Here is a 27,080-nt window from a genome sequence, read left to right as displayed (position 1 = left end):
TGTGTGTGTGTGTGTGTGTGTGTGTGTGTGTGTCCTGCTTTTTCTGTTTTTTTTTTTTTTTTTTTTTGGTTCTTGGTCTTTTGTAATGACGTATTCAAAACAAACCGCGTAACACATTAGGTCATGTAAGCAAGGTCAGTGAAGGCGTGTCCAAGCATACTTTTGTTTATATTAGCTCAGCACAATAAGTGCCAGAGGTTTAGGAGAAGTAGAATATAAATAGGAGGGTTTGGTGATTAATCACTGTCTTCTCAGCCAGTCACATTATTGGTCTCATCCCTTTTAAGCAGCTGTGCCAATCACAGTGGGACATGATGAAAATGGCTCACCAAATGGAGACAAGAGAAGAGTGCAAATCAGCATCTCCAGGCAGGAGAATAGTGTCTCTGTGAGCTGGCCAGACACAAATATCCAGCATCACAAATGTGTTGCCCGAGGCAGTGATGTGCCTTTGTAAGCTAAGTTTATATTTGTGGAGATATTGAAAGTCTGGTCAGCTTGTTTTCCATAGTGATATGTGGTTTTGTGGTGAATAAATATTAAGTACAGGTACTACTTGATTCTTGAGTCATCCCCATCAGTTTTAACCAAAACAATTACACAGTCATTGTCATAATTACAGGATACTGCGCTAAAAAAGTACATTTTAAAAATCATTTAGAAAAACTTGGCTAAAAAGTTTAAATAAAGTTAACCACAATGGATTACTGTGCAACTTGACATGACACCTTACCAACAGAATACATGTCTCTCCTGTTGCCCTCAGATGGATTTAATCAGCTGAAGGGGAAGACTTTCATACATGAGATAACAGATAACACACAGAATTACTCGTGGCATAGCCTCTTTTACCCTCATTCTGGCTGTAACCACTTTACATTTATTTATATTTTTGATGTTGATTAAAATCTGTAAAGTGGCTGGAGAGTATGTAATCAAAAAAGTCCATTACTCAGGATTATTACATAATGCTGCACATTTTCATCATCCATTTTGTGTAGGCTGCCTCATCTAACCACATTAAAAACTAAGTAACACATCCAAATCCTAGCTGCAATACCAATGCACAGAGTGCAAAAACACCTCACCAATGGACATAGTGCAGTTTCAATGTCAAGACCATAACTATCTGTCTTTGTACTTTTGCGCCACCATGAAAATCTCAAGGATATGTCTTCTCATGCAATTGTACTTATGTAATATGTACGCAAATCAATTTGTTCAGCATCTCTCATTTAAGTTGACAGCATATTAATCATGCACACATGCAGGACTGCACTGTGGCATTGCTCAGTCTGTTACAATACGTGTACTTTGCAGTAATAATGTAAGTCACAATATGAATAATTCATAGTACATCACTGACAGTAACTGTTACACGCTCTTATTTTTGCCTACTCTCGGTCTAGTGTGTCTAAAAAATATTGTTGTATAATTATTTTAAAAAAAGGGGAGGAATGTGGTTGATTCAATATTATCATTTCACAAAGCCCTGAAAATGAGAGCAAAGGCAATTTGAAGAGAAGAGAGGAAAAAAAAACCCAAAGTGGATAGAATGTGTTTGTGATGATAAGCCAGGATGGATTATTTTCCTGCCACTCTGACAGCCCAGATAATGCAATTTATTTAGGACGAACGGAGACGCCACAAGTGCCGCTCTTGTAACAATAGACCCTCAATTTCTTCGTCAGTCTCGCCGTGCAGGCTCGCTGAATTGGGCTGTATTGAATTGCTGGCATGTTACTCTTCCCTGGTCCTCTCCAGGCTGATTCAGTGTGACGCATGGTCCACGAGGTGCTCAGTAAGAGCGCATCGGCTGCTTTCTGCTGTCTCAGGCTTCTGGCACTGTAGCTAATTGCAAGTGTCATGCTTTTTCATAGTTTGTGAGTGTGTGTGTGTGTTTGTGTGTGTGTGTGTACGTGTCTGTTTGCTTGTGCAGAGAGGGGGAAAACATTTTGTGCAGTTGAAAAGAGGTGAAGTTGAAAATGGAAAGTTTCAATTCACAGTGATGAGGACTCTGCATGGAAACAGAATCAGCAATGTTGTTTTAAAATGATTTTTTTATTATTGTATATTTTTATAGTGAAGGTATATTTTAACTAAGTGTTATTAGACTTATTTTCTTCTGGTGTGACCACAGCCCTGTCTCTTATGTTACGTACACCTGTAGGGTTGATTTACACCATAAAGACTTGACTGTAAATTGATAATATGAGTATATGAATAAATAATAACTTGGAACAGTTGAATATATGGCAGGGTAGTCTCTGTCATTTGAGAAATCCAGTGTTGATTGCAGCTTTAAGCATTCTCACTAAAAATTAATGCGTGTAATGTATTACATGTACATTGTTTGACATTACAGACTGCAGTCTACACCCAGTGTTGTTTTCTCCCCTCTCACCCCTGGACACACACAAAGGTGTGTACTGTACGCACGGCCAGATACGGGGCAGCACATGTGGTCAGACAGACAGAAATAGCTTCTTCCTCCCCTGCAGTGCTCATCAATCCTAGTTTGTCAAAGGCTGCTCCTCTGCTCAGGCTCTGTACAGTAATCACATTGCTACACCTGCTCCATCTACAACCTTCCCTCTAAGATATGAGTACAGTCCCAAAAAGGGGGCCTCGAGGCGTCTGCAGCCTTTTCACATGGTCAAACTGGGTCCAAGCCTTGTATCAGCAAGTACACACAGTAACTTGTCCTTGAGCGCTGACTTCCTGCCAGTTAGGGAATGCTCAGCAGCTGAGCAGGTGCTCTGATCTCCCTGTGGTGGACAGATCAATAAAGTTTGACATTCTTATTCTTCACAACAGCTGACTTTTTACTGTATGTGACCCCTTGGATTAATAGTGCTGTAGTTATGTGGCCTTTACAACCACATGTCCAGATTAATTTCATCGCCAAGCGCTGTGTGTTTCACAGTTTTATGTCAGCTCTATATCAAACTGGATACAATGTGGCCTTTTTCAGCTCACTGTGAGTTTCTTCATGGTTTAGACCGGTTGTGTACTGGCTTGCGACCCCTTTTCTCAAAAGAGGTCCCTGTTACAATAAAAAGTAAATGAGGAAAAAAAATGTCACACAAGAGAACACATTTTTCCTCTTTGCTGTCCCATTATTAACCTAGTGACTCCCGCAGATGTATCTTGCTTTCCACAGGTTCAGACTGACAGTTGGTGCAGTGGGATAAAAGGGAGAGGTGGAAGCCTGGTTTCAGGGAGGCAAGGTGCACTGACCCTCCCCGTTGTGTGTGTATGACCTCAGCGACCTGTAGAGACCTGGAGAGTTTGGTGTAATACTCCACACAGCAGACAGTCAGCCCCTGCTCACATTAGATTGTCGGACTCCACAGACATTGACATCATCATCAGCCCAAACCGGGGCAGCTCCACCGACAAGTAAACGTAACCTCTGTCTATCTCCATCTCTTTCTCCACTCTTCCCCCACCCACCCCACCCCCTCTTTCCGCCCTCGTGTAGCTCACCTCTGTAAATCAATCACTTCAAAGTAATCTGAGACTGTATTGGGCTCTGCATCTCTGTGCTAGAGAGAAGTGTTATCTATATTTCAGCAGAAATAGGTTTCATATTTCCCCTGGTGTGTATTCAGCTTGCCATGGCAGTAATTGTAGCTCATCTGCAGTGAGTGACTCGCCTGTCTGGGGGACACGTTGATATATATCCTACCTGTGAACCTGTCAGCCTCTGTCCATCCCATCAGGGGAGAGGTGGAAACTTGGAATCATACAGGTCACACAGATTATTCACATCACAGTAGATTCTGGCCAAAAAAGTCATCGCAGCAAGTTATTAGTTTTGCTTCACCTGGTTTAAGTTTAGTATGGGTGTAATTTTCCTCATGGAATAGTTCATGTTGTTTAACACTTTTCTGTGGCCATCATTCTCATGCTTAACATTAACATGGTTAATCACTCACTCTGAAAAGCAAACGGAAAGGTTTATAGCCATGTTCTTCAGTGTAAACATCAAAACATTAACTGTACAACTTCCTGGCCCAGTACCGACCTATTGCACTTGCTATAGTTGTGCGTGCAAACTGTGCGGTGAATGACTGAATTCATGTATGATCAGTCATCTTGCCATTTATTAATTTCCTTTGTTGGATTCTGCTGTTGCAATGCCACTGTTTCCAGGTTTCAGTAGAAATATATTGGGTAGATGTGATAGCTAAATGTATGAAAATAAGACCCTAGCAGTAATAAACCAGAATTATCTAATATCATTTCAGTCCCATTTCATGTTATTATGTTCTATTATCTGCAGAAAAGTCTCAATACAGGTTTGCTGCATGCAGATGTGGGCGCTGTGTTGTTGAGCCTGGTTTAGGTGACATTCAGCACAAGCAGAGCCACTTTGACTGATACATAATGAATGTCCTCTCTTGCTCTACATCATCACTAAATGCATTAAACACACGTTCACTGTAGCCACCATGCAAGTGACAGTTTGAATATTTCACCCCACAGACTCATAGAGGCATTACAGTGATGACGACAACGACTGTATTCAAGCCCACACTTTGCAGTCAAGTGCAGCCGTCCATACGGCTCTAACTGCTCTGTGTGCCTCTGTACCTTTTAGGGATGTACTGTGGCATTAAATTTTAACGGGGCAGCTCTTGCTGGGCCCAGGTGATGGCTTATCACGCTCATAGAAGGGGAACTCTTGAACAGGCCAAGGCATGATCTCTGTCTCAGCAAAGCTATTACAAGGTTCACTGAGTCTAAGCGCAGCAACGCGGCGGGTGATAAGCAGGTGTATATACAGTAAATGGAAGTGCGTGTGTGTGCAGTTTTGCCATGAGTGGACTTGTGTGTTGCACGTTTACTCGTGCAGAGTTCAGTGTTTCTGTCAGCACAACCTTTTCTGCAGGCGTCCATTCAGATGAATTTGCTAACCACTCAGCTCCACACTTCAAGACATTTCCGCTATCGCAATCCTCTTTTATGGCCCATTCTAAATCCAGGGGGTATGTATGAGTTGACATCGGGGAGTAGATTCCCAAATAAGCCACAACGCTAAGATAATCTCTCTCCTGAGGGGCTTAGAGGAAAACTTAAGATGACCCCACAGAGCAGGAAAATGTCACACACAAGAACATATTTCAAGATATTTCGCATTGGGAATGAAGAGAAGTTACGGTATCTGTTCAGAACACAATTATCTACTTGATACTGTGAGTATGCATTTGCACCACACCACAAACCTCAGCCCTCATTTCTGCATATCTCCACGTTGTGTTTATCCCTACCCTGTGTTTCTACACAGATCATCTCTCCCCTCCCTCCTCTCTTTTCGGACTCTAGCTTCCTCTCCTTCTCTTTTTCTTTCTGTCTTTTATGCAGAAGAGGAAAAGATGCACAGTGGGGATGGAAGAGGCGACCTATTTTAAGACCAGCGTGTAATTAATCATAAGCTAGCAGCAAGCATTAAGAGAGGAGGAAATGTATGATAGCTCCCTCTGTGACTTTCTGTCCCTCCCTAGCTGACATTTTCTCTCTCTCATTCTCAGTCCATCTCTTCCTCTTACACGTGTACTACTCTATACTAAATTTTAATTTGTATCCTCTCCTTCCCTCTTTTCCATGAACCAGGGTCTCTCTCTCTCTCTCTCACCTTCCTCTGTCTTTGTCTCTCGCATGCTTTTTTTTCTCACTTGCATACTGATTTTTAGTTAATGTGCATGCACACACACACACATATATACACACAAACATTCCTAATTAACAGCAAAATGTCATCCATAGAAATAACAGCCCCGATGTGAATGTTAAACTGGTCACATCTCATTTTAAAGTACATGTTAAGGGCTGATTCATCCATTCATGAAAAAGCATATCTTTGGACTGAGATGTTACTGTGGTCACCAAATACGTAACTGCACAGAAAACATATGTATGCTGTACATATGATGTTACAGCTAAGTGTGTAGGCTACTGTTTGTGGACAGATGGTGAAGAGCACAGTCTCATTTGTGTGTAATAAGTCGTTACTAATTGTCTGCAGATTGGATCAATGTCCTTTTCTGCTACAGCCCAGCACTTTGTCTGTATTACTGCAGACAGCACAGCCAACATTTATTAGCGCTGGTGGATGGTAGCTGAGAAAAAGTCCTTTTCAACACGTTGTTATGGCAATTTTTCCAGAACTGGTCGAATTATGTCAATAAACTGTTTCTTTTGTGGAGAAAAATGGACCAATAGGAATACACTTTTAAGGTTTTTAATGCATTAAACGCATGCATGGCCCCACACATGAACAAACACAGCTGTCACGCTCTAGCTTTGTTCCAGTTTTTCTGAACAGTTGGTGATGCCATCCACTTAAAGCCTGGAGAGTTTATGGATTCGTTTTTAAGATGTGTCACTCTCATTTTTCACGATAGCAAAGAAAATCAGTGCACAGTATTAACGCAGATATCAACAGAGACTGGAGCTCCAGTGTTACTCCCTGTGGTGTGATTGACTGGGAGAATGGTCATGATAAGTTCACCTTTTGGCACCCGAGGACGTCCTTACTAAGGCTACTTGATGACATAGCTGTCAGTTACGCTGCATGCATCACTGCCTTTTTCACATCTGGGCTATGATTCAGAGTGAAGAGCCTTTTGTATGGCTGTGATTTAATACCATAACTGCATGCAGAGATACTTAAATATCAGACTTATCTTTAGCAGCACAAATGTGACTTAGGCAGATGAATGCTTTGGGAGGGATTTGTAGAGCTCTTTGTAGAGGTATGTTGTGAGATGTTCTCAACCTCATGTAAGAACTATTACCTCAGGCAGTTTGATCTTTACCTCAGCATATCTGATTTTTGCTTTTACATTTCTGCTTTGGTGAGGGCTTGTTTTCTATATACTAGTTAGACAATTAAACACGATCCAGGAAGTCCAGTTGGAGGAACTAGTTTATGTTTTTAAAAACTTAATAGGTGCCAAAAAACAGCTCAGTGGCTTGTAACACTCACAGACAGGATTTTATGACTTTGGAAAGTCATTATGACGCCAACTGAAATACAGCAGAAATACTGCATTCATAATACTCTGTAGTATACCAGGAATGCATGCGTCCCCATTCAGATGAATAAAGGATGAATCTGGGCTGAACATGGCCCCAGGTTATCATTCATTGACAACTGCAGCTTTTAACACTCGTCAGCAGTGTTGCAAACAACTTAAAAGTATTAAGCTCTGAGTTGCTGTTGTGAATAAGCTCAGGTTGATCAATGCCATGCATTACTAATAAGATTATGTACTTAACTGGTTGACCATCATGAAGTCCACAGCTTGTTGTTTTTAGCCATTCAGCAAATTCAATCAGTCAACACCAAAGTATCTCAGTAATTACTGGATGGATTACCATGAGATTCTTACACTCACGGTCCCTAGAGGATAAATTCTAAAAACTCTGGCGATCCCCTGATTTTTCCTCCAGTACCATCATCAGGTCAATTTTAATTGTCCAGTATTTTGTTTACTGACTTAATACTTGCATAACTGCTGATTCTCATCAGCCTCAGCAGTACTTTGTGGCTGGTGTAAACTAGCACATGAACAAGCTAAGATGGTGACAACATTATACATGTTGTGTCAGCATTGGCATTGTTAGCATCCTAATGTTAGCATTTAGCTCAAAGTAACACTGTGTCTAAGTACAGCCTCACTGATAGAGCTGCCAGCATGGGTGTACTGCCTAAAGGACCTTTCTCACCACATGTCATTTTGACATGTCATATTTTAGTAGGAAAAGCACAAGTTATATGAATTTCATTAACAATGGCCCAGTTCCATCAAGTGTCCCAGTAAGCCATGACAGTGAGCCAACATGTCCGATACCAGCACCCTGGAAGTAGCTCACCAAAATAGAATATGGTCATATATAATGTAACATTTGTGTACCTCCTGCTCTCACATGCCAAAATGTTTGCTGTGAAAAGGGTCCACTGTGTGGTCATTATTGTTTCCATTGTCTCATTGTCTTTCCCAGGATTCTTCCACCTCTGTTATATAGCTTTATCTGCTTTTAAACACAACAAACCTGCTGTGTGTATTTAGTTTTATTTCTGCCTCAGGTTACTGTTATCACCAAACAGTTTTACACACTGCATTTTTGAATATCATTTTTGAAAATCTTACATGGTAATAATAAAAATCCCCTCTCAGTTTTGCCTTGGGCTTTTAAACACAAGCAATTTTAATGGCAAACACCTGTAAACAGGGAGAGAGCCATGATGCTTCAGCGCTGCTCAATCAACACACCGTATATACTGTATTAAGCAAGCACAATGCTCTTGACCTTCACAAATTGGCAGCTTTTCAAATAGCAAAATGATGGGCACCTTTCACCTAAAATGAGATGTGGAGCTGTAACAACAGAAAGAGTCAAGTTTAGAAAAAAAGGATTTAATGTTTTCATGCTGGCTAGAAAACTGCATGACAGACTTCAGTATCCTTTTTAGGCTGATTATTTTACAAAAGAATCATTCACACAAGATGAAACTGCAGTATCTACAAAGTCAGTTCCTTCTGCTTTCTTGTCTGTGTTAGATATTCAGAGACAGTACTTATGTTACTCTGCGAAGCTAGCTACCTTTTAGCTGAATTTGGTCAGCTGTTTCTTTCTCTAAATCATGTCTTACGTATGTATGTATGTATGTATGTAGTATTTCAAATGACACAGACACACATTCATACTATTTCAACTAACTCATAACTTTTTCATAAAATGTCACCTTGATCTTTCAACAAAAGCACAGAATTTCACACTGGATTAGAGGAGCTGAGCACTTGGAATTGAAGGTACTGTAAGCATTTTTATATAAAAGAGATACACAAACGGCCTTGAAAAGCATACTGTACAAAAATGCAGCATATTAACATTTTTTTATATGTCACCTGAGCGAGCATAGTCCAAGTTTGAGTCAAAATGGCTTTTCACATCACATCACCTAATTTACCTGAAGAATTGCTGTGGACAGCAGCAGTGAAAGCAGAATTATGCTAATCTCCCCCTGCCACCTATTTCCCTCATGAAAACACTGTTGGTGACATGCTTTTATCTGCCCTTGTTTGATGCGACAGTAGAGTGCAGTGCATAGTCAAGTTGTGACATTGTGGCAACAGCAAAACAGTAATTTGAGTGTGCTTTAACAACACACAGCCAGCAATTATAATAAACAGTGAAAGTCACATCGCTTTGTTACTTTCTATGGTGTTAGAAACAGATTAATATCATGATTTATCCTAATTGCTGGGGAAGCTCCTTTGAAATTGACTAGTTAGTGAAGCCCAAAAGCTACTCTTCATTAGAAGTAGTTAGGCTACACGAACACTACACTTTTGTTGAAGGTACACTACAAGCTAGTCAAAGAATGAAGCACGACACAACAAAGCATATCTTCTGCTAAGTAATGAAATAAATAAATGCACTCAGTATTTTGTGGTGTAATAACAAAATTATTCTGATTGTTAGACCAGTACAGTAAACCTTCCTACACTTCACGAATAAAGGAATGGCACATGGTTACATTACACAGCAACCAGGAAATGTTAAATTTAGCTAAATTTCAGTTTGTATGTTGAGTCAGTTTAAACAGCAATGTGTACGCTAATACGTATACATCAATCAGTTTAAGGGTGAAGGTGCATGACGTGGCACGGCTCTTTGAGACTGCAGCTGGAGATCAACAGAAAGAAGCACAAAGACAAAGCGTGTTCCCTTCCCTCAAATAGTACTCACCATATTGTTTCCTTTCCCTCCTTGGGGTTACGGCGCAGGTTGAGTTGATAGTTAGACATCACAGAAGTCAACAGACTGAGGTTAGTGATAAGCTTGGGCTGAGGTTAAGGTGAGAAGAAACACAAATTGATGTGGTTCTGCAGAAAATATAGCTCGCTACTAGAAACATCAGGAGTTTGAAAACTCTCTCCACCCAAATGCAAATGGAAGGTGGTAGCCTCACAACGTGTACATTGCTGCTCCCCAGCAGTGATAATTTACCATGAAAAATTCATCTCTTAGTATGTATTTCTGCTGTAGTTTGATGGCTGAATTGTGAAACGTTATTGACTCTCTGCTGATTCAGTGTCAAAGTAAGAGGTGTAAGTTTGCTACATGCCTGCTGATATTTTGCACAGGGACTAAGTGTCAATTCCATATCATACCAACTTACTTTCACCCCTGACGGATGAATGGATGGAAGGATGGATGGATGGATGGATAATGACTCTTAACAGCTCCTTCCACTTCACCTCTTTCCTCCATTTCCTCTCCTCCATTACCTGACATTTTTAGACCCAACCAGGCGCTCACATTGACCATATTCACTGTGTGTTTTTTCTTTTACGTGTCATGCACTACTCAGCACTTACAGGATTTTAGCCTCTCCATCAGTACATCATTAACCTTTAGGCAATGTATGTTTTCAAATCACGTACATTGTAGTGTTTTTTTTTTTCTCTCCCTGCTGTTGATTTAAGAAATGAGCCTGTCTCTAATGGTTTTTCTCATTCAGCGAATCACTTTTATGTATTTTCAAAGGCAGCCTTTCCATCATCTCCCTTTTCCAGTGTATCAGCTGCAGCCTCTCTGCAACGGTGGGAGTCTATCACCCTGTTTCACAGGAAATTGAACACACGCTCATGTTATATCTCACCAGCATGCAATGAGTCAGGGTCAAACAAACATCTAGAAATACACTCACATATGCCTGCACATGAACACACATGCACAAACACTCACAAACACACACACACACACACACATACACATAAATGACAGTGTTCCCAGACTTTCAGGGGAACTGCACTCTGTGTTCTGCAAAGCATCTCTCTGCTCATACATGATTAAGTGAGTCTGGGTGTTATTATGGAGAAGATGCAGTGTATTAGATGGCCTGACAGATTGTGTCAGGGGCTGCAGTCCTATCAGGATTGGATAATAAAAAGACACTTAATCTAGCCAGTTCCCCACAGTCCTTCTTTGCACTCAGAATAAAAAATCCTGATGCCCGCTCTGCGCTCTAACCGTCCTTGTCACCCCCCCCCCCCCCCCCCCCATCCTAAAATATAAGAGCAATAATTATGACTTAATCTTCTCAATATCCACCGTTCATCCGCCATAACATTTCCCAGGAAGAGGCAGCAACGTAAAATGTGTTTATTACCTCCTCTGCAACGCAGTAATGTGCCATAAAAATAGGTGCACACCAGTATGCATGACTGGGTGATCATCAGCTAATTTATGAGGACCTTGGCTCGTGAGTAGGACCTGGGATGAGAGGCAGGAGAGGCAGGAGGGGGGTCGACTCAGCACATTGTCCTTCGCCTGGCGAGCATCACTCATGATAAACAGGGGCATGACAGACGCAACAACAGCCAATCTGTCACCTTGTAGAAAGTCATAGAGACAGGGATGAATCTATGCACTGTCTGCCCACTCTACTCTTCCTCTGTCTCTGTCAGACAGCAGCAAGAGGATGCGTTGGGTAAGGATAACGAGAGGGGCATAATGCTGGCTCATTGCCTGTCATAGTTTGTCAACATTGCAGGCACTTTCGTAATGCTCCTTCTCTGTAGAAAATAAATTATATATTCACATTTGTCAGTTAACCCTCCTCCACTCTTTATTTCTCTGCCTCTCTTTGCAGTGGAGAATAACCCATGCCAGACCAACCCCTGTCTCCACGGAGGGAGCTGCCTGCAGGAGGGTGACGGCTATAGCTGCTACTGTCCTCAGGGCTTCTCTGGGGAGAGCTGCGAGATCGGTGAGTTACTGCCCGGTCGGGTCTGAGCGAGGGAAACCTCAGAGGTCAGCAGCTGTAGGCAGACGCTGTGTCACTGTGGCATAAGGGAAAGCGAGACAGGCATATGCTGGGATAACATTTAGCATATGTACAAGTTTCCCTCTGCAGGCTTTATTTCCTTATTTTTTAGAAGCACTCTGGATTCAATCTCAGTGTCACTGGAAGCCAAGAGGAGCTTTGCTGTCAGGTCCAGTAGTTTTGGATCAAGCTCCCTGTCTGAAAGCGAACAGGGAATATCCATATGCTGCAAGTCAGTCAGTTGTGACAGAGACCGTTGAATATGTGCTGTATGTGCTCAACTATGTGTGTGTGTTTCTGTGTGAGTGTGTGTTTTCACCTTCTGCCCCAAGAGTAGTAGGCATCTCATCCTTCCACTCAGCTGTGTGATGGGAGGATGTGGCTGTCAGAAAATGGCTGTGTTCTGTTTTACATGTGTGTGGGTCTGTCCGTTTGTGTGTGTGTGTGGTGTGTGTGTGTGGTGTGTGTGTGTGTGTGTGTGTGTGTGTGTGTATGAGACAGAGACATGCAAGGACACATGGGCCACAGAGGAGCTATGAGCTCAGTGAGGGGTGGAGTAGCTGATTAAAGTGCTGGAGCAGCGACACATGCTGCCGTGCATGAGGGAAGACAGAAAAATAAAGAAAAGAAGAAGTAGATGCGACATTGGCAGAAAAATATCAAAGTGACTTTCTCACTCTGAATGAAACTTGTGGAAATTTAACAACAGCTTAACCCCCACAGGGTTTGACTGAGCTTGAAAACATTGCAGTTGGTGCAGAGTTGTTGTTGACAGTGTTCAGTCTGGCACATTGATTCTGGGCCCTGGCCAAAGAATCGTGGGTTTAGCCATAGTAAATATTAGATTACAGTCATATGCTGCACTGTTTTGTGGTGTAATGTGGGCATTTAAAACTGTATTTAAGGCCTTGGGGCAAACCAATCATTCAGTTTTTCTGATTAAATATGTTATGTTTATTTGAGGGAATTCACGTTGAGGATCAAGACGTAAAGACATATAAAACAAGATGTCCCATCAGTATTTCCTATTAGAATTAGAAAATCCTGCAGAGCACATTGAATTCTGTACTAGTCCCATTTCCCATGCTCAGTGTGTGTTCCATATTCATGCATACAGAGACAACAGGCTGAGCTGAGGTTTTAAGGCTCATTACTTATGGGAAAAGGTCATAGATCAGGGGTCAAGGGTCAAAAGAGGCATATTGTCCTTGGTCTGATTATCAATAGCCTTTGATGCTTCTAACCAAAAGAACATATTATGCAACATTTAGGTGTGTCTGTGCATTAACACCATTGGAGATCAATCAAGGTTCTAGAGTCAGATCAATAAATTGTGACAACTGCATGACTTACACACACATGTAATGATTTGTTGCAGTCAATTTGGTTTGGGCTTTTTATTGAGGTAGGCAAAACTTAATGGTCTTTAGAGATGAGTGGAATAAATTCTGACATTTCAGCCTAAATGTTGAGAGAAGCACATTCATAAAATATTTGTTATTTACTGATTAGTTCTGCACTCGGGTGTCTTTCCTTCAGCTTTCTTCTCTCAGGAGTGTTTAATTGCCTTTGCCGGTGTTACTAAAGTGTTGCGATGTTGATTATGTTGCTAAACAGCTGCATATCTGGTGCTTTTAATATTAATTACAGCCAAAGGCAAAAAGGTTAATTGCCTGTAACAGCAAATGCTTGACCACAATTTAACCAACACAACACTAGAGAAATTAGGCCGTAAGGAACGTATGCCTTAATCTCTGTACTCCATTTCACACCCACACCTCTCACTCCCGTCAGTTCATCATTTTTAGCTGAGAAGCTTATTGCAGGACTCTTTCTTTCTCCTCCAGTTCTAAACAAGTGTAGATACAGCCACCACAGCCCTGTTACAGCCAGAGAGGCATATTAACCAGTGTCCCCTGTACTGCTTCTGCTCTCCATGTGAAATGATTATTTAGTCAAAATGAGGCAATGGCACCACAGCTGCGGCACACCTTAGAGGCTGTCTCCAGGACTTGGCTTATAGCTGCAATTATTTGGGAAGAAGCATTTTGGGGAGCTGCATTATTGATGGCTTGTGTTTCTACTGTGGGTCTGTAGTTAATATTTATGAGGGAAAGTGAGAGAGAGAGAGAGAGAGAGAGAGAGAGAGAGAGAAGCTGGTGTGGACATCTCAGCACTCCAGGTCCTCGCCTTTAGAAAATTCTTCTCATCATCTGTATTCCTTCCATTCATCGTAACTCATCCAAAGGTGTCAGTAAAGACACATGAACAGTAATGTGCAACACCCACGTCAGAAATCAAAGCTCTAGGTTGCACTATCCCTTTGATCATAGAACCAGTTGGTAAAGTCTGGATCCTGCAGCAGAATAAGTGATTAATGAGGCACAACACAGCCTGTCAGTTTGATGGCTATGTGCTGAGATACAATAATGAATTATATTTTCCTTCACCACAGCTGGAATGAACATTTGTTCACAGATATGAGAGAATAAAATATAGTCCAAAACAAACAAGGGGAAAAAAAGAACTGGTGGATGGGGGATTTCACTCTGCTGATTATGTACAGATAAAATAATATCTCCGTCAGTTAATGTCTCTAATCCTTCTTGTGGTTTACACAAAAATGTAGTGCAGTGACATGCAGGTAAATAAAATAAAGGCTCACCATCATCTTCCTCAGGACTGTGTGAGCATGTACAGACTGTGTTTGCTGTCTCATTTAGTTTTGGGACATCTAACAATTTTATCTTTCATGTTAGTATATAGAACTTGTTTCCTAATTAATCGTACCTGGAAGATATAATGTCATTTTCAACATACAATAGCTTCACCCAACTTGAACCTAAGCAGAAGTCCAATCATCCAGAGTATAAACACCAGTGTGGGTGTGCAGGGCCTCTAAGTGGACTGGAGATCAATCGAGCTGTGCAACACAGTCAAAGAAACACTCAAAATCTTCCAAAATAAACTCTGCAGGTTTTATATATTCTACAAAATTGCTTTTCAAATTCAGATCAAACAACCCATTTAGTATGCAAAAGCACATAGTGCATTAACATTAAGAAACAGAACTAACAGCGTGTAACCAAGACAAAGTGTATATTTCTTTCTCATAGTTAACTTAAAATAGAGGTCCTCTTCTTTGTTACATGTCAGAATCACCAAGGGTGATTGAGGTAAACATAGAAAATTGTTGATGTTGTTATTAACAACTGTGCTTTTCGTAATATGACAAGTTAAAATGTCTGCTGTAAAAAAGACACACTGTTCTTTCATTAGAAGATTGACCAATATGCCAGTAATCAGGCCTTTCTCACAGTCACTGTTTTGACTGGCACAGGTGTTAACACACTGCGAGGCGCCGACCAGTTTGAGCTTCAATGCAAATGCATAAAAATGAAAACATGTCACACATTTCTTCTTGAGTACAGCATGCTCTATTCAACAAATGTTTTTAGTGATGAAGAGAAGTGTATCTAATAACATAAATGATTTAAGTGGACCAGTACCAGGGCCGTGGTGTTCTGCATAACTGGCTCACTGCCAATGGAACAAACTCATCAGATAAGTTACTGTTACACCTCTGTTTTTCCTGCTATGTCACATCTCACTGTTTCAAGTTACACTGTCAGTCTACGTACTGTAGCTCTACAGATGACTTCAGACACATCAGATAAGAAAACGGTCTCAACTCAAGGCCAGCTTAATTGCTTTCCAGCATGCGTGAATGAATGTGATGTCATGAATGTCTACAGTTCAGTGGCAACTGAAAAACATCCATCTGCTGATGACTAATACAGTCAAAAGCATCAGAACAAGCAGGTTAAGTGGACTTCGAGTTGAGATTGTTTTGTCAATTACTTGACTTTTCACTTTTTCTTTACTGTCCTGTGCAGCTGCTGTCAACACATTATTGACATGTCAGTTAAATGAATGAGGGGACATGGATACCCACACACTTCCTTTTCTTAAAGCCTGTGTCAACAGATATATTTTTATACGACAGGGTTAAAAATGGGTTTAAGTACAATATTTTTTGTTTGTTTAGATTCAAGAGCCTGCTTACAGAGCAATGAGGTCGCCAGCATTGAGTGGTTGTTTTAAAGGTTGAGATACATCCTTGTTTTCCATTTATATCATGTGTCTTTTTTATTCCTTTGTGGACTCTAAAAATGAAATCTCACTCTTTTTGACAGCTGCAGCTATTTCTGTTTTGTTCAAATGCGGTTTGTTGTGGAGGAAAAGCATTAACCTGCCTCGGTCGATCGCTGAACACAGGTCAGCAAATAATGGTGACTCTAAATGGAGCAGGAGTTGGGGCAATTATTTCTGGTCTTTAGAAAGACCCCAATCAGCCCATCAGTCAGTCAGTCAGTCAGGAGAAAGAAAGAGAGCAGGCAGGTAAATAATTTGGAGTCGAGAGACATTCCTATGCATCTGGATCAGCCTAACAACTAGAGACAGACACAGTGTTCATGCCTTTTCACAGCAGTATCTAAGCTAATATCTGGTAGTTGAAGTGTGCCATTTGGATTTCAAATGCAGAATGTGTTGTGGGGTCAAGACGGTGAATGACCCTGTTAAAAGGAGGAAATTACTCTGATCACACTGTTCTCTCTTCCTGTCTTTCAACCCTTGTCCCTCTTCCTCTCTATCCATCTTCCCCATGGCCCAGTGTGGATTCCCTTCCTCCATTTTCTCTCTCGTTTGCATGATGAATTAGAGGAGATAACGGTACCTGAGCTGCTTTGGAGAGGCTCAACGATTTGGCCGCAGTGACACGCTCTGGGGGCTGTGTCGCTTTTTTCTTTTTCCTCCTTATCCTCCTGATCAGCATTACTCTTCTATTTCTCCTCTCTATTAACCCCACAAGCAAATCGATCAGAAACAATGTTGTGCAGGTGGGCACAACACACAATATGTGACAAAGGCAAGCACCCCTACACAGTCCCATAACTATCTGAGAAACTACAGTAACATTCAGTCAGATTCACAGGTGGTTTGAAGACGTCCCAGGTCAATTTCAGCAAAATAAATTGAATGGCGACATCGTCTTCAATATCAGGGCACACAGTAATGTCCTCGAGTTGCTTAACAGAAAGCACACCTGATGTTTTTTATTTGTTTTTGTCCCCCCCCCTTATTTAAATTTTGCACCTCTCAACACTCTCTGGCTTCATTTCCAATCATGGTGATTAGATCTGAGCCTTCTCTCCCATCCCTCCCCTGCACTTTTTTAATCAAACATGATTTTTCTTTTCCTTGCATTTATTTCTCTTACAGCATCTTTATATCTTCATCACCTGTTGCTGCTCTTTCAACCCCTTTCTTCTTTTTTTTCCTCCTGTTCTTTTATTAATCCTCCATTTCTCCTTCCTCTCTAATTTTCTTTGTCCCCCTTCTATCACCCCCTTTCTCATTTTTCTTTCCTCTCTCCTGCCCACTCCATCTCCCTGCCCTCCTGTCTTCCTCCCCTCCAGCACGTTGCTCTTTGGCAAGACCTGCGGTATAGCACTGTATTGAAATTGCTCCGCAGTGCAGAGATTGGGGTGAAAACAAGCCTGTAGCCCCCCAGCATTTCTCCCAAATAACACATTTCATTTCCTGCCACACTTCCTCACTCCCCCACAACCCCTAACCTCTCTCCTCCCCTCCTCCTCCTTCTCTCTCTCTCTCACTGGCTCCGCTCTTCTGTCTCTTTCTCTCGCTCTCTCTTGCTCTGTATTTTCCTGTCAAAGGCCAATACAATTATTCATACAGAAATGCCTCTGTACTCATGCATAAAATGAAACTTATTCAAGCTCACACGCTCATTCACTCGAATTCCCAAATATGCTCACAAGGGTGTTCACAAAATATATTCTACTTTTTACCTCTTTTCTCCTCCTCTCACACAGATCTGGCCTCACACACACACACACACACACACACACACACACACACACACACCTGTTTGGGCCCATCTTATATTAAACCAATATGTGCTCAAGACTATATGAAGAGTTAATGCATAACTCATGTCTAAAGGGGCCGAGAGAAACGCCCCTGCAGGAGCTGTATTAGCTAACTCACCCTCTGGGATCCCACTCTTCTCACATCAGCTCATATGATTGAGCCTGAAAGATTCATGAGGTTGAGGCTATTAATATCACCGGCCCCTAACCCACCCTTACCAGTGTGTCCACAGATCTGAGCGATGAGGTCAAAGTCGACAGGGGTAAATAAGAGGGACAGGCTGCGGCTGAGGATAATGGATGTTTTATTGTAGATACACGCAGGCTGTCGAGATATTTGTCAGCAGATCCCCAAGAATCTGGCAATTTGGGGTGAACTAAGGCAGAGAGTGAAATCACTGTGCTTGGAACTAGAGCTGTTGTATGCGATAAAGCAAAGAGTTTTAACCAAAAGCGCAGGACCAAGAAACAAATAAAGAAAGAAACCAGCAGACAGATAGATTCTCAGTGAGTTGCAAGGGTATGTGGAGGAAGACAGATGGAAAGGGCCAGTGCTGCCATGCTGCTCCCCTCAGGACATCCCATTCATTCCTTCATTAATGATGGAATGGATTTATGTGTTTGGCTCCAAATCCTCCAAGTTCTAGCAGTTAGGTCAATATGTTGTGGAGTTTTACTGCTATTTTTTGGCCTCTGTTTCTCCTGCAATGTTGCATCCAGCGCTGGCCACAGGGGTGAAACAATGCACCATTAGAAAATGATGATTCGCATAATGATGAACAATGTGATAGCTCACATACAGTACAACAACACAGACATATTAGAGCTGAATACTGGAATTTATATCAAAACATATTTCCTTTTCCTGACAAAACACTGCACCTCCAGGAACCTGGTGTTTGTTCATGTTTGTGTGTACTTAGACAAAGACGCCTCCTCTGAACCTCATTAACGCTACCAAGCAACCATCACAGCTGCGGTGGTTTCTTCCAGAGAATTATTTCTGAAGCAGTAGCTCAGAGTCCAGCTGTGTGGCCAAAATCATTTTTCAGAATAAGTGCAGATGAAGCAAAGACCTAAATCTGTAGATGGAAACTAAGCAGACAGTTCAACAAGCAGCTTAAAGAAAAATTTCCATACAGACTTGAGAGTGGCATCAATCTTTTTATCTAACTCTTGTCAAGAAAGCCAATAAATGTATGTCCAGAATGTCAATTTCAGCAGATGGAGCATTAAGAGCAAGAGATAGCCACCCACATCAAAATGGATGCATGTGACAGATTTTCATCTCTTGCTCCTGAACATGATAATTACCTCAGGTTAGCGCTAGCACTATAAAGATGGTCACATGCTCATATATGACAACACTGACATATAAAAATGATATGGTGAGCAGAGGGTTAAATAATTATGCATGAAACAAACAAACATAGAGTACTTCACCACTTAAACCAAGGACTGTGAAATACCAACATCAAAGAATGAGAGTATAAAACATTTTATGGTTACTTAAAATTTATTTTATTTATTTAATAGATTTTCTTTTATTCTTCCAAAGCAGCTACAGCAGTCTGGCAGTGGTATAACAACAAATGACTCAGCACAGTGACTCAGGTGAACCACGCATGAGGCTGAACAGGATAGTGAGCGTGCAAATGGCGGAGTATGTGTCTTGTGTGTGATTGATGACCAGCAGTTTGTCACAGTTTGTCGGCAGCAGAGGAGCTCTTAAAGGGCTATGATTGGCTGGCTCAGCCTGTATTCACATGCCTCATTAATTCATCCACGCCACTGGATTCCTCAATCAGCACAATGATTGGCTGCACCACCCCCCACGACCACCGCCACCCTCACCACCACCACATAGTTTTACCCCGAATCCTGCCAACACCACCAGTCGGGCCTGATTGGAGCTGATTCAGGCAATGATACATAGACACATGCATACACAAAAGACACACAACAAGAGACACACGTACACACACGTAAACTGGTCAGCATAGACAAATGCAGTCTGAAAAATGAACAAATTTAGTTGTGATTCAAAAAAACTAAAACTGTGCATCAAACATATGCACACGCAACCTCACAGATAAAACCTCAAACACCTGCAGGTGTGCACTAAGTGTGCATTCAAACACACTAGAATGTAGTTCACACTAGATAAAAGATGGTGTAATTTCCCGGTTTTCAATCAGTGTGGACACTCTTTCCTCTCCAAACTCCTCAGGACAATGAGAAACAAAGGACATACTGGCTGCAGAGTTGAATGAGAATGAGCTGCGGTGCTCTCAGTGTGTAAATGTGTGTGTGTGTGTGTGTGTGTGTGTGTGTGAGTGCTGCATGCGGTATCTCTTTGGTATAAACACACCTGCAGATTAATGAGCTGCTGGCCAAGTTGCCAGGACTCACCTCTCTTTCTTTATCTCTTTTTCACTCTCTTTGCCCAACACACATTCACACACACACAATTTTCCTTTTTTTCCAATCTATACACACACATACATTCACACACTTGCCACCTTGAGTTGCCTTGTCTTTACCACTTCTCCTTGTAATTTACTCGTCAACTGAAGTGTTAGGTACAGTGAATGAATATGCATGCGTGTGGCTGATATGTGTTTGATTGAGCTCAGCATGTGTGTGTCCGTGTATGTATGCCTGTGTGTGTCTTGTGCTGGATGAATGGAGGCAATGACTCTGTATACACTAGGTGACAGCTGTAGGAGGAAGTGAAGCATATAAAAGCTGGCCACGTAGAAAACAGGACAAATTGATTTCCCATGAAGACCAGGAACTCGGTTTCACACGAGGGAGGAGTTTATCAGCGCTAGAAACACTCACACAATGACACACAAATACTGGCACACTTGGACACAAACATATATATCGTAGAGTAGAAATATGATAAATATGGATCATATGTGCTACATTCATATGAGGTTAGCACACAAACAAAAAAACACAAGCACACACTCTCCTGCAGCCATATGCATACATACTGTATGCATATCAGACTATATTCATTTAATAAATCCTAATCATATAAGGACCCTATGGAGTTTTTGACCACTATTAGCACAATTAAACAGTGTTACTATGATATCCACCATTACTTTCACATTATTCCTCTGACTGACAGTTAGTGGCAGAAGAAGAACACTGTATGGAAAACATGGATGTAAATGATGCATGATTTAAGACATTTTAAAAAACAGTTTCCAGATATCTGTAGAGAAACTCAATATTTTTGTTAGACCTCAAGAATGTAAATATAACTTTTGTATGTTTACAAGAATAGTAGGGCTGAATGATTATTCAGATTTTCATCAAAATCACAATCTGCAAGATGTAATTTAAATAAATCACAACTTTATGTGGCAAGTGATAGCTTAAGCCAAATGTACTCAGCTGGAGCTAATTATCATTAATTCTGTGAGTTGGTGAAGCATAAGACTGTGTTAATGAAACTTTTAAGCACATCATGTTGTTTTAAGCTTACAGGATAAAGTTAAAAACTCTCAATTTAGCTCTCCAGGATTCAGGGCTGTGAAGCAGTCTCTGTTCTGTAAGTCTGTGAAGCTAAGGTTGGCTAACGTTAGCTAAAGCAGCAACAGTAAAGAAGTTACGCGGTATGTTTGTTGTTATTACCACAAGCATGCAGCATTTATGGCATTTTGAATGCCATGATTATATTCAGATAGTATTAACTGATGTCAAATACACCACTAATGTAATATCTTGAGCTAAATTGGTCAGTTTTCCTACAGAGCATTTGCCAAGTCTAGGAGTGGACTTATCTCTGACTCTGGCTTAAAGCAACCCTGGAAGCACCACAACAACTTGCTTGTTAAAAACTTACCTTTTTAATATAATGGGCTTAGAAATACAGGCTGTAGTCTCCTAAAATTGTCCTAAAGTCATATGTCTTCTTTGTGAATGAAGAAATAAAAACAGTATTATATTATAGTAACAGTGTATGTAGCCTACACAAACACTGTGGTGGTGACCTAACCAATAATGCAGTGGTTTTTTTTTTTCTTATCTCCATGGTAGCAGCCAGAGATGTAGAAAAAAATAGCTGAAGTCAAGAGTGAGACAGCGAGAGATGAACCAAGAAACCATGAAAGAGAAGGAGACAGAGCAAAGATGACTGAGAGGATAAAGTCCTTGACCAGGCCTGACTGACTGTCAAACACAAATTAGTTGAAAAATAGCGATAAATTCTTCTTTAAGATTTACCAGGGGTTGTTTGTTTGGTGCACAGGCCATTTCTTTTCTGAAATGGATTTAAAGATTCAACATCAGAGCTCCCTCCACTCAGAAACACATCCTTTATATAATGTCACTGTCAGTGATTAATTGATTGTGACAGCACTAAGGAAAAAACAGATAATTTCACTCTACTATTTCCTCTTTAAGTATGTCAGAAATAGCGACAGGAGGCAGAGAATAGCCTGTCATTCACCCCCCTAGGGATCTGCTCTACTTTAAGAGTAGAGTTATTGTATTTTTTAAGCGTGCACACTCACAGAAGTAAGGACTGAGAGAGAAGGAAATGAGGAAGGAGGGAAGGAGGGAAGGAAAGAGCATAGGGCAGCTAGAATGATGGAAGGTAAAAGGGAAAGAAAGGGGAAAGATAGTAACAAAGTATGAAGGAGGGAGGAAGACGGAGTAGAAAGAATGATGTCAGGAGATTAAAAATGAAACAAAGGAAAAAAAAGAATGAAGACAAATGAAAGATGGAGAAATGGAACAAACTGTGAGAAAGAAAAGGAAGGAGGGAGCAGCAGATGGAAGGATGGAAACAATATAAGCAAGAGTTGGGTGTGTATCTTCTTCAAGCTGAGGTGAGGTGTGTTAATGATCACATCCTGAGTGTTTCAGGCAGATAAAGTTGTCAAGGAACAGGCCAAACCCCACATGGGCCCAGGGGGACGTTGCTGCTTCTCACACCAGGAGCCCTAAAGGGACACCTGTAAACCCTCCTGACTCAAAGGAAATTAGCCTGGTAGGACCCAGAGGGCGGGGGAGGATAAACTTGCCATTTAGAGATGTCCAGAGGGAGGGAGTGAAAATAGAAGGTGAAGAGACTCAGAAGTGACTAATGAAAAAGAAGTATGGTAGGCAATGAGAGAGGGAGGAGAATGGGGAAATGACTATAGGAAGGAGATAAAGAGAAGAAAACGGAAGTGAAATTAAATAAAGAAGGGCACATCTATGTATATACTGATGATTCTCTGGATCTATTCTGCATTTTCTGTCATTTTAAAGTTCCCTTCTGTGAGGAGATAGAAATAGAGTGTGGCAGTATGATACTGGTGGCACTGTGGCAGCTTGCACGGCTTCTCCTGTCCCTGGCTTCTTTTTCCTGGCCACTGGCCCCCTCCCACACAAAATATAAACAGATACTGAAGATGGAGCCAGTGGATACACACACACACACACGCACACACAGCATCAGTGAACAGACTCAGACTGTCAGAACTGAAGGCTAGCAGAGCGATGTGAGATGTTGTGACACTTTACCTCATTACATTTTCCCAGGGCTGTTATGAATGTTGCAGCAGCGCTGTCAACCAAAGCAAGGACCTGTCTGAAACATACTGTGGGCACACGCATCCACACGCACGCCAATGACACATTCACATTTTCACAGTGCAGCACATAAATTAAGATATGAACCTTTTGCTGTTTTCATATTTCATGTTGCGGTGTGATTTTTTGGAAATGTCTACAAGGCAGGTTTTAGGCTCACTTTGCTTGCTTCCCCTCGATGCGCAAGGAAATCTTGTAAACCCCAACGATTTAGATCGTTGGCTGCGTGTGGCTCTCAGCACACGGTCTTGGCTCCAAGATGTAATTGCGTCTGGGGCTAGCAGTGAGGTTACATATCCCTGTTCATCCTAACATCTTAGTCGAGTAGAAGGGAAGAAAAAATTTCTCTGTTTTCACCAGAAACCCCAGGATGAAGGACTTTTCTCCAGACTGTGGATCCTCTGATAGGTTGATCAGCATTGCACTGAGCTCTCTGGAGAGCAGCGCAGAGCCTTGGGCTGTACCAGAGCTGCTGTATAGTCTGTCTGTTTCCTCCTCTCCCTGCTGATCCTGATCCCTTTGTAATCCACCCGCACCCAAACACAGCTGAAGACCCAGGACTCCTCAGTATATTGCTAGCACACACATACACACACAGCTCAGCTCAACACATTTAAAAGTGTTAGACCCACAGGTACAGTGTGTATACAGTACTGATACCTATTACACATGTTGTCTAGTAGATTAAACAGACAATTCTACCATATATACCTAATAAACTTGCTATAACTATACTTGTAAACATTGTAAAAGTTAAAGTTCATTCTACAACTTGAGTTGACAAAAAATATGACAACCATTTAGCAGGTGGTGTGCAGTTTTCAATCATATCACATGATCTTCACCCACAGATGTTTCTCCACTGGTCATGAAATTGTAAATGTTTAAATTTTTGTTTGAGCACTAAGCAAATTTCTCATCTGTGTTGGCTTAAAAGTTGAGACTGAAAGTTTATTCTAGACCTTGGAAACAGCAGTAGACAAAACAGTCTCACCACAAGGTCCACTTGGTAGCTGTTCAGGGGCTTTCACAACTGGTAAAGAAGAAGATCATGTGGCATGAACAGCTACAAAATCGACCTTGAGATGAGATTGTTTTTCAACTTACAAGTTTGCACTGCATGTATTATCTACATTTATTAGCATATCACTTACATACATTTCGATAAACATACTGTAATTTGTTAACTTTTCTAAACATCAACATTAGATTTCCTCAAAAAAGTTTATTTAAAGGTACTGATGCCATGTTTACACTGGAGATCCAGTATGGTGAAATGGTAAAATTTTGAAGGATTTCTTTTCCTTATAGAGCCTCCTTATTAAGGCTGAACTCACGTTCAACAATCATTTTCAAGTATCTTTGAGATTAAGGGGAACATTAGGGGACGTGTAGCCCTCTTAGAGGACCAATATACAGTATCTACTCTAGTGATATAATAATCCTATACTAACCGCACAGTAATCCCTTAATTATTATGGGCTAGAAACCCATGTTCCCCAGCTTACACATCTTTTCAGTGAATCGTTTTATTCCCTAAGCCTTCATACTGCAATCCAAGCATTTTAGATACTACACAAAATATGGTCGGTATTTTTTAATGTAAAGGCTTAAAATGAACACCTGTCGAACTTTTTTCTTCTCAAATATTCCCTGATGTGCTACTCCCAACACCTCAACATCAGCAAAGTAAACTCATTTAGGGGCAGGGCAGAAGTCCAAGATCTCTTGTATTATTATTCAACTGCTTCACTCCTACCAGAACTGCATACTTTCATGATGCTTACTTTAATACTGCTTGAACCTGTAGGTTTTACAGATTTTACTACTAAGCTTTGTGAATGTAGGGATAGACTTGTGCAGGAAGATGCCACATGTTTATCCCTACATTAGTAGTTGCAGTTGCAGTATTAAGTTTAAAGCAGCCTAATATTGCTGTTATGTTTCTCCGCCATGTTTCTCCACTGTCATTTCATTGTTAATCACATCCAGTAATTATGGAACAACATTAGCATTCATTTCATGTGTCATGTGTCTAGACACCTGATGAATGCAAGGCCAATATTTACTCTCTTTTTTGTCCTTTTGACAGGAGTCTCCTACCAAAAGGGCAAAAAGGAGGGCAACCAACTCCTGAGGGAAATATCTGGCTCATAAACTACTAAATGATCCACTATGTTCTCTATCTTGTTGTTAACTTTGTCTGATTTGAGTTTATCAGAAGGTTTTAGCTGAAAACAGCAGCCTGCTGAGGTTGGAAACAAAGTTGATGAGAGCAGTGAGAGTGAACCAAAACAGTTAAGTTGTGGCCCAGAAAACCAAAACAAGGATCTTAAAGACACTTCTACAGTCTACATGAGCTGAGGTGAGCTGTCGAATCGGGTGATAATTCTTGGTGGGTTTGTCACTAAAAGCAGCCACCTTCTGATTACATGGTGCCATTTGATCCACTGTTAATGTGAAAATATTGATTAGTGCAGCTTTAATGGTATTGTTGCCAAAGGTAACCAAAATGCAGCTATCCAGTCTTTAAAAACACACAAACACACACACACAGACACAAGAATAGATACTCAGTCACTATGGTTTTGAAACTGTGTTCACACACATATTATTCACACAAACAGATATATACTGTACATTCACATCAACACACAGAAAGTCATTGTACGCTCATACTCATTAATGCTGCTGTACACACACAGCAACATTATAGTTATTGACACAACACAAAATGGTCCATTGAGTGGGCATGCTGTTTGAACGAGCTCTGGTTCAATAGAAAGGTATCCATCTTTGTAGAAGGGCATGGAAATGTCAATGCCCCTCAGCTAGCTAAAGAAAGTCAATCATCCGGGGTCTTGCACAATGAAAGATGACAAACACAAAGAGCCTTTCAGCGGAAACCTTTGTCTGACAAACATTTCCATTTCAAAGCCTCCATTTTACAGGATGTCATGTCAATTTATTTTTACATAATGTCGGCTGTGGTTTGGAGGCAATTAGGAGAATGTAAAAAGGGTGACGAGATCTGTCACTGCTGTTGGTTGATAACGGGACAGACTGGCACCCAGTGTGTTTGTTAGAGTGTGTTTCTGTATGGGTGTGTGTCACAGATAGAGTGATTGGGAGTGTGTGTGTGTGTGTATGTGTGTGTGTTTTGTAGCTGACAAAAAAAGTCCTCCACTGTCGCATTAATATTGTCCCTTCATGCCCTCCATACCACCCTGTCAGATGTGAAGTCTCTGGGTGGCATTTACTGGTTCAAAGGTTCTCTGTGTAATTGATCAGACTGCTGTTTGATCTGCACGGCTGGCATTTAGTCTACAGAGAAAAATGTGCCGTTCGTCTCTGTTAGGACAAACTGGCTGGCTTTCAAATGTCCATGCCTGCCACCGACAGGAGTTTGGTGTGAATGGATTATATACAAAGTATAATTGGATTTTCTTTGCTCACCTTCCACCCTCTGCTTGTGTGTCTATACATGTGTACTTGCATAATAAATCAACAGAGTTCTGATGCTATTTGTGCCCAGAAACACACCACACTGTGAATGTGTGTACAATAGTGTCTTTAATTCCTGTCTGGACTCTTTCTATCATTGTCTGATACGGTCTGACCATGCAGATTTTCTACATTAATTCCTTTTCCTAAACCATTTTCTGACTCTTCAACTTTCA

General features: G+C 41.1%; 1 protein-coding gene across 1 annotated transcript in view; it reads left to right on the top strand.

The window, feature by feature from the left end:
• ncanb (neurocan b) overlaps nt 1-27,080 on the top strand; it is a 137,987-nt gene that overhangs the window by 69,991 nt on the left and 40,916 nt on the right. Inside the window, 1 exon segment of the mRNA XM_051077077.1 lies at nt 11,675-11,791. Coding sequence (XP_050933034.1) covers nt 11,675-11,791 — 117 coding nt within the window.

This window comes from Lates calcarifer, linkage group LG17, assembly GCF_001640805.2.
Source record: "Lates calcarifer isolate ASB-BC8 linkage group LG17, TLL_Latcal_v3, whole genome shotgun sequence".
Classification (NCBI taxonomy): domain Eukaryota; kingdom Metazoa; phylum Chordata; class Actinopteri; family Centropomidae; genus Lates; species Lates calcarifer.
This window is presented reverse-complemented; position numbering and strand designations above follow the sequence as displayed.